This window comes from Anser cygnoides, chromosome 2 (genome assembly GCF_040182565.1).
Source record: "Anser cygnoides isolate HZ-2024a breed goose chromosome 2, Taihu_goose_T2T_genome, whole genome shotgun sequence".
Classification (NCBI taxonomy): Eukaryota; Metazoa; Chordata; class Aves; order Anseriformes; family Anatidae; genus Anser; species Anser cygnoides.
The window spans coordinates 27,727,247-27,739,591 of record NC_089874.1 but is presented as its reverse complement, the minus strand read 5'-3'; the positions used below and the strand labels follow the sequence as shown (position 1 = coordinate 27,739,591).

General features: G+C 43.5%; 1 protein-coding gene across 4 annotated transcripts in view; it reads right to left on the bottom strand.

Moving 5' to 3' along the window:
• GLCCI1 (glucocorticoid induced 1) overlaps positions 1-12,066 on the bottom strand; it is a 55,986-nt gene extending 43,920 nt beyond the window's left edge. Inside the window, exon 1 of one of the 4 annotated variants that reach the window (XM_066991760.1) lies at positions 11,203-12,066. In XM_066991760.1, coding sequence (XP_066847861.1) covers positions 11,203-11,662 — 460 coding nt within the window. In that variant the 5' untranslated portion in view covers positions 11,663-12,066. The remainder of the gene's footprint in view (positions 1-11,202) is intronic. The other 3 variants (XM_066991761.1, XM_066991759.1, XM_048075433.2) reach the window with 3 other exon arrangements.
• Positions 12,067-12,345: the final 279 nt, after the last annotated feature.

The following is a 12,345-nucleotide window of genomic DNA, read 5'->3' as shown; positions in this document are numbered from 1 at the left end:
ATACTACAAATTAAAACCTTCAACAAAATTGTAAACATATGCAATTAATTCAGTTACTAAAGATATTACCTTTGTCAAATAAACTGGGTGACTGAAGGGATTTTTTTGTTGTTCTAATGATAATAATTTCATAAAATGTTTTAGAAAAGCGAGGCTTTCGCACACCTTTAATTTAATTCCACTTTCCTTCAAAATGGAGCCAGACAATCCTGAATTAACAAAAAAAGACTTCAAAAAGTTAGAAGGCACAATTCACCATTTTCACAGTCAAAATTCAGAAAAAACTGCAATCAGCGCATGGCAGGCCATATACACGATGCCACCATTCTGATCATGGGCGAGCAAGGATAAAAAGCATCCTCCTAGCTAGAACTAATTATACTAAACAAAAATAGTATTTTCTTCTGAAAATACTGAAAAATAGAAATGTTAAACTAGATTAGAATTGCTTACTTAGAACACGGAGGACCAAAACTCTGCAGTACCTCAGACAATGTCTCAGCAGGTCGCCCATTCGCACAAGACCTGACCTGCACCCAGCGTTTTTTGCAGTCATTTCATGCTGACAGTCAGGAGTCCCAACATCACTCAAGTCCACCCTTCAATATTTCCAAATGACAAGCTCCCACTTAGAGGAAAAGATACTCTGCTCAAGTGCAACCTCACATCCATGAGCATCCATTTTATACTTTCAAATCTCACATTTTCTGTTATTTCAAATTCCCAAGCTCCTTCAACTCTTGCTGCATAATCTTCCTGCATACTAATTAAACCTCCCAAAATTCATCAAGTTTCATCACCTTAATTTTGAAATTTGCCTACGCAGATAAGATCTACTTCCTGCACAGGAAATTATTTCTCCTACAAAAACTACCAGGTTAGCATGACACAATTTGGAATTCTCATCCTGCATTCAATGTTTCTCACTCACCACTTTCCACTGTCCCTTAGAATTTGCTCCGAGCTTTTACATAAAGCAGAAGTTAGACCGATAGATCTCTACATTTCAGAACTGGTCTTAGCTATTTCCAAATTTTAAGAATACGACCATAACTGCTCTTCTCCTATCTATACTCAAACAGTAACACCTCCTATCCAGAAGACTGCTTTAGAAAATTGAGAGCAAGTGAATTTCTGAGTAGGCTTTTCTGGAATCCTGTAAAAGAAAGCACTTAATTGACTTGATTAAAATCTGTAATCTGCATCTATCCCAGCTGTGGTAATTTCTAAGTCCAGACAATCCTCTCCCTCAGGCTTCTACCTTGTGTCTTCTTGGATTAAAAGTCACCGCCGTCAGTTAAAACTGACTGCCTATACTCCACGTTGGTGAGGACAAAGCAGTGAATAAATATCCATGGTATTTCCTCTGAGATTGTTGCTACTATTCTTTGGAGTCAATTTTGAAACAGTAAGTTCCAATAAGTCAGCCCTGGATCATCCTTAACATTTTTCTTTTTCTTGCTACAGAATGGCCCCAACTACTTTTTCCCCATGCTTTTATTTGCACACTTTAAGACCAAAACCAGAAATATGCAAAGACAAAAGTCTGCTTGGGATTTAACAATTCTCAGCTAAGACTTTTTCGATTGATAATGTGACTTGCTCTTTTTAGTTCATGCTGTTTCCGTCAGACTCTCCTCTAATTCCTAGCAGCCTTTTTGAGATAAATGTGCATGTAATCAGATCATCAGGTTTCACTGATGTTTGAAAGATTCCGATAGTCTATTTTTCATTAAATCAGATTCTTTCCACATTCGTCAGAGCAATCTTGTTTAACCAAATTTATCATACTATTTTCTTCTGAAATCTGAAACTTTACTCTAGCCTTATGTGTCATTTACCTCTTTGTAGGATTTTTTATTTTGCTGGACATGCATATAAATTTGGACAACTGAAGCAGGCCTAGCTGTAGAAAACTAACATCTCAAGCCATCTACTATACACGCAGTGTCAGTACATTCATTTCTTCTGTTCACCCACATTTTGAGTTGTCAGACTCCGTAATTTCTACCTTCCATTTGGTCAAACTAGGTTTCCGCTTTAATTCTTGTGATCAGAAGATCGTTCCACATCCTCCAACTCGATATTAAAGGTAACATACAACTAAATAAAATCATGAGATTCCATAAAACAACCGTAATTACCATAATTACTTCTAAAGAAGGAATTAGCCTGATGTATAAAACAATTTTACAATGAGTTATTTTAAACACCACGTGGACTGCATACTTGAATACACTACTTGGTTTGAAAGTATGAGTTGTTCTGTTTCTACAGTAATGCCCCAAAATTACCTGGATCTTCTGGGTGGACAAGCTCCTAAGATGGGTATTTATCTCCTGTCACTTCACCTATGAAGATTACTGAAGCTTCTTTGTACTGATATTTCTCAAATACACATACTTTCAAACATGCACGTTGACTTTTTTTTTTAAACAAAGAGCCACTGAGGGTGAAATACTAGAGGAATCAGAGTGTTAGAGAAAGGATGTGTAAGACTATTTTACTACCAACTACCACAATTAAGCAAGGAGCGCTATCAGTTAAGAATAAAAATTTTAAGTCCTTGAACTGAAATTTACTTCAGTGAAAACAACTTCTCCCTTCACCTGGCAGCTGCCCAACTTCTGTGTAAACCTAACTTTTTTTCTGCATTCTTCAGCAGTTAGTTGATATTTTTAGTCACACTGTTCAAAGTCTGTTCCGGGACACTCGGCATAAATATGGGTTTAATTTTTAGTGAACAAGTCAAACTCTCCATCACTTTGAAAAACAGAAAGTTAAGATATCCTACATAACAAACAGACTTTGAATAACATATGACATGCTGGATATGGAGGTATACACGTAACTGCATCGAGCCAACGCTGCACGGCCACTTGGGCACTCCAGCAAGACTGATCGGCAGCACTCAGCTTCAGCTGACTCTGTGTGAGAACACCAAACTCTTTCAGAGCACAGACCGCACAGGTACCTGCTATGCTCATTAGTGCCTTCCAGTCCTACCGGCCTAATGAGCTCTGCCACCATGCATGGAAGGCGTGACGCTACATTAAATACCTACAGATCTTGCAGAGCTCCTCACGGGCTCCTCTACGCTGTACATCTCGGTGGCCTGAGTTCTGGCAATACAGCAAAATTTTAAAGGTTTATCCAGCCACATTTCTGATCTGGCATGGGTTATGAAGTACAGCATTTCATCTAGTGAAAGCAACTGTACCACTATCCCTGGAAGCTGTGCGTTCACAGACTTGGACATTTATATCTACATTGACACAAGCTACTCCCAAACATACGATGTCTGACTACATGTCACGCTTGGAGAAAACGGGGGTTTGGATTTACGGGTGAATTTCTGCAGACTGGCGTTAACAGCTAGTGGCCAAGTATTTAACAACCAGAATTTGTTTTCTAGTAAGAACACGTTATTTCCAAATCAGTTTGGATTCCGAATGCTGACAGAGGTTAACAGAAATCAGAGTTCTGAATTTTTGGTACCGCAGCCTAAACACCTACATTAAAATGTTTAGGCTTGTCTAATCAAAAAGCCTTTAAAAAAACTTGTGTATGCAGCTAGCCAAACTTCACAAGTTATTTATACCAGAACAGGCTCTATACACCAAAACACCAGAGATTAAAAAGCACATGATATAACGATACCCATTTTGTCATACAAGCACTCCACTTGTCCTATGCAACTGCACGTGAGCTATCTGTCCTCAGCAGGAGCATGGTGTACTCCAGGCATCCCAAACATCACATAACAAAGCCCACACTGGACTTTCTTACCACTTGGAATACCACCAAGTGCTATAACCACGTTATCAGGAAGGCTTTGTGTTCACCTGCAGAGGAACTGTGCGGCTGCACACAGCTTGGTAGAATCAAACCATCCTGGTCGTTATTACCTGAAAACGCCTTAGTACATTGTTCACATGCTAAGGCAGAAATAATTATTTCAGAACCAAGTGGTTACTATGACTGAAAACATATCCAGAAGACAGATTTATACTTACAAAAAAGAGAAATTTGTAAGTTTCTATAGTTGGAGAAATGAGTTTCAAGTTCATAGTGTGAACACCAATGAACTTGCAATGATCAGTCAAGCCAGTCAGACTTGAGTATTAATTCTTAAATTTCAGAAATGTGTCTACGATTATAATCTCCTTGCTTAATGCCTGGTGTGAGAATGTGGAAAGAAGATGAAGCTAACATTGTTCAGACACGTTACTTACACAGTTCAAGGAACAGAACAGCTGAAGTACAGTCTAAAGTGAAATCATGATGCAAGACAGAGTGAGAAGAGGATAGTTTACAGTAGGTTTTAGATAATTAGAAAGCTGCGACAATTGCTATCATACCGTTCTTAGTTACCACTTTTCTGAGCAAAATACAAGACGTTCTTCCTAGAGGGGAAATAAAGCGTGTAGTTTGGGTAAAACTAGTTTCAGGTTGTGCAAAACAAATTGCACATAAAAACCTGTGCTGTTAATCACTCATTTGTGCTTGATTCAGAGAATAAAATCCATTTTAAATAGCAACTCCTCAATTTAACAATAATAGCAGTGACAGTTAAACCCTTATAAACAACTGTGTCATCGTTTATTGTTAGGGCATATGCAACACTAAATAAGATCTAACCAATACAGCATTTAGATAAAAATCTGGCATTAAAGTTTCAAAACTCAAAGTCGTAACATTTTATGACCTACTGGGAAGCGTCTATTGTCTCCAAAGTAGCAATATCTCATACAGAAAGCTACTTAAGAGATCTACTACCACAAAAAATGAAAACTTTCCATCACAACTGTCCTACATTGACCCAAGACAAGCAGGTTCAGTTAATCCCTATTTACAAATCATCTGCGCAGAAAACAGCTATTGCTTGAGACAAGACACCCACACCTACTTTTTTTTCCGACCAGAGAAAGCTAATCTGGTTTTAGTGACATGATAGTTAGTATTTTGGTAGGACTAATGGCTAATAAGAAGCAGTGCTGATACCAAAGCAGACGTGAAGGTGAAGGAGAGAAACGCACAGAACTGGACCGAGGCTGTACTGCAAGGCCAGAGAGTGTGCTAAGGGCACTGCCCAGCACGGCCCCGCAGGGTTTCCTTCCCTGAGACAGGCTTCCAGTAGCCAGATGCCCTCTTCTGTCTTACCCAGGGCAGCAGTCTGAGCAGAGTCACCACTTGTCATTGGGAACGCATGAAGGAACAGCTCTGGTTCCAAGGCCGTATTCACACAGCTGGGAGAGATGGAAAGAGTTCCCAAGAGAACACGTATTTCCATTTCGACCATGGGTGAGAGTACTTCCATGGATGGCATCCCACCTACAGAGCTGGAGAAACTAACTCGCTACTCAAAAGGATTAATATTACACACTATCATGACACTTCATGTGATGCCTGTACTGCAGAAGTCTCACACTGTGATCCCTTTCAGTACCTGTCAGTCATTTTCAAGCTTCGGGATTTAATTTCTGATTCAAAAATAGTCATAACACAAATCATTGGTTGTGAGCTTCAGAGTTAAATCAGGAAGGAAAAAAATAAAGCACAGCTGAGGAAGAATTTTTTGGAAGAATGGATCTTGAAACGTATAAGAGATTGTTAAGTAAAAACACTCATGTTCCTCCACTGCAGTCTCATTCTCTTCGTTTTGCAATCATCCACACCTTGAAAATGGTGACACAAAGGAAAAGGGGATAATCTTCGGCTGACAAGTTGCTGGGGATATATCCCTTCTAATGATGAGATACAAATATTAGTTTACTTGCCTAAAAATGCCTTAGGCCGTTGTTTAGGCACTACAGGTTTACACAGGAGACAGAGCTGAAAGCAAAAGAACTCAACGTATTTAAATATTAACATTAAAGCAAGACAATCATCATTAACACAGTTAACCATCTTAAGTCCAGAGGAAAATTTTTCCATTACATATCTTTACTACAAGCTTTTTTCAATCTATTACTACCTTTTTTCAATCAATAAAAAATTTTTAAAAAAAGTACTACTCAGTGTGTTAAACCCTACTATATTAACAACTTTTGTTGAACATATGCTAAATCCATGGTGCACTTACTATTGTGTCAAGTGTTGGCAACACTTTTCTCTACAGAAGACAGTGCCAACTGGTTTAAACAGGAACTTTCATTTTCCACCGTGAAGAAAAGCCATTACCTTCTTTAGAGGAAGAACCATAAAAAAAGGTTTTCAAATATTCAGAGACTGAAATATTAAGGGGCATATATTTCCAATAGGTCTCACATCGTTACAGCTATTTCTTTGAACCAAAATTTCAGAATTACTGCATCAGTTGTATCTTTTTTTTTCCATGATCATATCTAGAGTAGGAGCATAAGCCCCATTTTAAAAATAACTAGCTTTCCACTGTCAATTTTAGCAATATAGCAAAGCTCAACGACTCATGATGTGTCAACCTGTATTTGGCAAACACTGACTTTTCGTAAGATTCTACCACGAATTCTCTTGATCTACACTACCTGAATTTAAAGACATGGCCTCCATTCACCCCACCGCTACTCTGAGAACAGGGCAAAAAATGGGAATCGTGAATTGCAGAAACCAAATGTCATTATTAGGTACTCTTTTACTATGCAAGGATGTTGGCAAGTATCTTCAGTTTCACCCTATGTAGCATAGTGGTATTCACATACTCCCAAAGAATAAGAATTGAAGGTCATGTAGTGATTTAAAATAGATATATACATATACTTTGTAAGTTCATTTTTGCATACAGCAAGGCAAGGGACTACTTTCTTAATGACTAATGCCTTGCTACAGTATCATGCAAGTTCAGTGCTTTCCATTTTTCTTTCCCACAGTTGTGTTAACACCTGAAAGGAGCATAGTTCGTTTGTCTTGTAAAGCACTTTTAAGGACATCTCATAAACTTCTTATCTGAAGCGATGATGTTAGAAATCTAACTAAAAGGCCTCTGACTTTAAAACAACTGGTTCAAATTTAGCCAGTGTCTTTTATATCACCATATTATACTCCAGCTAAAGCTATTTTGGGAAGAGAGAGGGACAAAGCTGGAGCAAAACTGTTTTGGCCATACAATTATGGGAATACTGTTATTATTCAGGCATCAGGAAATAGGAAGCGTCACAAAAATTACTTCCTTACCTACATTTGTTAGAAATAAAGGAAAGATCTTCTTGATCTCTGGTATAAATGCTTATAATGCCAAAATATTAGATGGCTTTAATCCAGGATGTTAAAATAGTTCTGCCTTTTGAAGTCTGTTTTTTTTATTTTTTAAATACCGATATCCCTTACAAGTCTACAGATAAGCAATACTGTTTGTACTCCCCTATTCCTCACTCCACCAGGCTTTAATCTACTAGCATAACAACAGATATACATACTTATTACTCAGACCTGGGTTATGCAGTTGTTTTGCATCTTCTTTAACTCCTCTTTTTTACTAGCGTTGGCAACACTTCAGGAGTTATTTTGATAAGTAATAGATATTGGGAACTCTTAACAGCCAAGTTGATTACAATATTTTTCGCATCTTTAAAACTAACCTTTGCATTCTAAACCTTCTGTGGAAAAGAGTTTATATAAGCTATGTAATTGAAAGTTAGCAAAATAGTGAAGAAAATACTGAAGCATAATACTGAAGTACCACCACAGTTAACACTAAACAAATCAAAGCATTTGATGAAAGCTACATTGAGCATGAATCATACAGACGACATTTGCACATTCCTTGTACACAAAACATCACATACAATGTGAAACAAAAACTAAACAGGAAACCCACTCTTATATTTATACAAGCTGCTTTACATAACAGAACCTACTGATTTTATCCAGGTAACGCAAGGAAGAAAACAACTTGCAAAACACAAGCGTTTACAAGTAATACCTTTCATCTGACAATTTCAAAGTGGTAGGTTTTCTGCGTTGTTATTATTGAATTGTCCTTTGTCATAAACCATGCTGCTTCACGTGCTGTTGGCATGACATTTATGCTATCAGAGGTACATATATTATTCCTTCAAAGGAAACCATATGTTGTTACATCCAACCACTTTTTAAGTTGCCAGCTCCCTAAAATATGAATACAGGCTATAAAAACATATCTATGAGTAAGGAATAACACATTTAAAAAAAGAAAGGAGTAGTAGACTCGCACATTGCAGGTTTATCCTATGGGAGCAGAAGTTGTCCCCCATCCGCTCCCCCCACCCTCCTTTTCCTACTTCTTTAGCATCCTGAAATTAGCATCTTGAAATTCATGATTTCTCATCTAGTATCAGTACTAACCAAACACTGGCATCAATGGTTTCTTAAGAATTACAAATCCTCAAGTTTTCTTAAAGAAATTATCAAATTCAGGTTTCAGTTCTAAATACAGTATTTTGCTGCAGAACAGAAACATCTACAGCATCCTAGAAAGTAGGAATAGAAAAGATGCTGATAGGAGAAGAAACAGCCTGCTGCTTTCATTCATGTAGTAGTGATGTCAGTGTCTGCAATGGTAGCTGCGCTGACCTGTAGAGGCTCAAAGCTCAAGTGTTTTCACAGAATCTCATTTCGAAAAAGGACCTCTGGCAAATCACTAAAATATCCACAACAAAATAGCTTGGTGGGACATCCAATTTGAAGAATCTACAGTGGAAAAGGCTGAAAGGAGGTGGGGAAGGGGCAGGTGTCTCGAGACGAGAAAAACATCTATCCATCAGAATCATAAGCAGCCTCCAGCACAAGCACATTCGTGAAACAATCTAAGTCAGACTGCAGAGCCAAAGACAAACAGATCTCTTGCACTGGTGAGAAAAACAACAGGATTATACCTAGAGCATAGGCTTACATTTTGCAGCAGTGAGAACTGTTTTTAAAAACTGACCAAAAAAACTTAATCAAGTAGCTTCCCCAAGACTCGCGTGCTGATAACAACTATAAATAGCTGGAGTAGCACATTGTTTAGCAAGCTGCAGCAAGACCGTCTGTGTTTGAAAACAGTTTTTTTTTTTTCAAGTCCTCCATTATTACTGCAGCAGTCCTTCAGCTCCCCAACCAGTTTTCTACATACTACTACCACCGTATATGCTACAAACATCATTTTCAGCACCTCCACGTCATGTGTTAAAATGATGGGAACAAGCTGGGAAACAAAGACAAAATCCTGCCCCGTGGCATGCAACCATATTCCAAATTGTGTAAAACTACTCTAGATGGGGGGGCAAGGGGGGGGCGTCTGTAACCTCTTTTTAATTTGCACGGCTGAAGAAATAGGGTACCTTATCGCCCTAACCTGCTAGAAAATGGTGCCTGTATTTCTGTAAAATAAAGCTGTTGATGTGTGCAATTGTGGTCATTATTAGGGCGATCACGTTGTTTTCATTCATTCATTCATTCAGGATTTGCTGGAGGATGTCAGCTTCTGCAGCAGCAGCTGGCTTGACCTGGGAGGGGGGGGGAACCAAATTCCTCTCAGTGCATACAGATTACAGGGTGGGTTTGTTGATGGACCATTTATGATTTTATACGTTGCACTCATTAAACTAAACCAGGCTGTATATGCTGCTAACGTGGTTCACCAAGAGGCAAGCTCAAACAAGTTTAATGACGGAAAAGACATTCAGTACTAATTTACAGTCTGATTTATTAAGGCTAAAATAGCCCACAGATGAAGAAGACTAAAACCACTTTCTAAAATTAAAGTTTCCCCTCAAACAACAAAAAAAATATTTACGTGTACTAATGAAACGCTTCACAGCTTTGCAGTATTTTTCCTTGCTTGCAGGTAACTGCCCACATTCCTCCCTCTCAATACACCTTTAAGCGTAGACCCTCATATACCGCATCACTACAATGTTTTGCGCCAGGTTCCCATAACGAAATCATTTACAGTATTCATCAGCAGCTTCAGCGGTAGCGCTATCCACATGCGCTGAATTTTATATATGTACGTATACACACATTTTGCCTAGTTTTCCATTAGCATTTTCCAAAAGTTGAAGAAGGAGGAAAAAAGGAAATCTACATCTAATATTTCACACAGCGGGGGGAAAATATATCTTTACAATTTTAAGTAGAGCTTGAATGAACCAAACCCACTGAAGACCAGCTCCATTTTAAAGCATGCAAAAACTTCAGCATGTGATCTTTTTGAGACAGAAGTTATGAAGTATCCCTGTTCTGGTTATAACATAACATATTCGGTCATCTGCATTACGCTGTGTAGCGTAAATTAACTCCACGCATAGGTGGCAGTGACATTTTGCTCACTGGTGAGACGCTGCCCATGTCCTAGGACCATTCTGGTTACGCAGATTTGCTGAAGTTACAACTACTACGGCGTGTAAGGATTTACTACACGTTTAAGACTGGAAAGGGGGAGGGCTGGGGAGAAGGTAACAGATTCCACCGCTACCAAACAGGCTGGCAACGGACACAGACCACGACCTGCCACAGAAATGAAGGAGACAGACCTGGGGAGAGGACAGAGGGAGTGAGGGGTCCTGGGGCACGCAAAGCGCTCCCAGGAAGAGCTGATGCGTGATACCTGATAGCTACAGCTGGGCAACATAAAAAGTGCACTGAGCCCGATTCATTCAGCTGCCCAAGCGGTGGGGGAAGGGGGGAGGTAAGATGGCCACTGCCACTTCAACACGTTCAATAATTTAGCAGACAACCTGACACAGGTTAAGTCAGACCCACCGGCGATCAATTTTATGTTTTAAACTCCGTAGGCCCCTTTTGGCCACGGGGGTTGTTTGTTTGGTTTTCCATCTAAGGGCTCGGTATTAAATATCGCACGGAGGCAGGCGGCGTTATTTGCTTTTAAGCACTTCAAGATGGGATTTTTTTGTTTTGGAGGCTGTGTTTGAAAACATTACATAATTTTAACCCTAAGACTTTTAAAAAAAAAGGGGGGGAGGAGGAAGCAAGTCCTTAAGAAAGCGAACCCCGCAGCAGCACAGAGCGCCCGGGGTTTGCTTTGGCACCCATCTGAGCCCCTGGTCGCGACACCTGGGGTCTGCCCGTGCCCCCACACCCACGGCCCCGCTTGGGTGGGGGGGGGACAGTGGGGACAGGGGCTGTCCCCCCCCTCCTAGGGTTGTGGGGTGACATCTGGGCTCTCGCACCCCCCTCCAACGGGAAGGGGGGTGGGGGGGGGCAGCGGGACGAGGCTCTTTCCCTGTCTCCCCCCCGCGTTACCTCGGTACACCGGGGAGCTGGGGCTGCGCCTCTCCGGGGAGCTGCTCCTCCTGCTGCTGCTGCCGCCGCTGTCGGGCGAGCGCCGCTGCCGGCCCTTCGCCCTGCCCGGCTCCAGCGGCGGCGTGGCGCTGGGAGCCGGGGGGGGGCTGCTGCTGCTGCTGCTGCCGCCGCCACCGCCTCCACCGCGCCCCCCCGGCCCGGTGCCGCTGCCCGCCGAGGCGGAGGGGGAGCGGGTCGGGCTGCGCTGCCCGCCCCGCAGCAGCTGGTAGGGCACGGTGGCTCGGATGGGCTGCAGCAGCCGGCCGGGCCCCGCCGCGCACCCCCCGCCGCCGTTACCGGGGCCGCCCCCGGCCGTGCCGCTGCCGGCGGTGGGGGAGCCGGCGGCGCCGCGCCTCATCCTCTGCGCCGGGGGCTGGTGGTGGGACGGGGGCGTCTGCGAGGAGCTGGACGACGAGGACATGGCGGGGCGGCGGCGGGGGGGGACCGAGGGGGCCCCCCCGAGCCCCGCATGCACCGGCCGCGGGGTGGGGGAGGAGGGAAGGGGGGGGGGGGGGGGAACGGGACGGGGCTGCACGGGACGGGACGAGCGCTCCGCGGCCCGAGGGAGGCTCCGCGCAGGCTGCCCCCGGCGCTTCCTATCGGCGACGGCGGCTGCTCCCGCGCCGGGCTCCGGCCATCGCTGCCCGCCCCAGCGTCGTGGGCACCGGGGGCGCTGCCGAGCCCCGCGGCCGCTCACATCGTACGGCTCCGGGCGGGAGGGGGTGGGGACGCGTCCGCGGCCAGCTCCTGCCCCCGCCGGCGCCCGGGAGCAACAGCCACCACCATCCGCTCCCCGCGCCGCCCCGCCGCCCAATGGCACCGCGCCGCCCCGCCGCACGGCCGCCACGGGCAGGGGCGGACAGCTCGCGCGCCCATTGGCCGGCGCCGCCGCCACAGCGCCGGCTCCATTGCCCGGCGGAGCCGTCGCTCTTCCCTCTCAGCCAATAGCGGGGCGGGGGGCGGGGCCTGTGGAGGGGAGGCGGTCGGCGGGAAGTGGGATGTGGCGGCGCTGAGGGGAGGCCGGCAGTGGGCGGTGGGGGGGGCGGGGGCTGGAGGGGAGGGGGCCGCCTTCACCGCCGTACCCGTGGGGGGGCAAAGATGGCA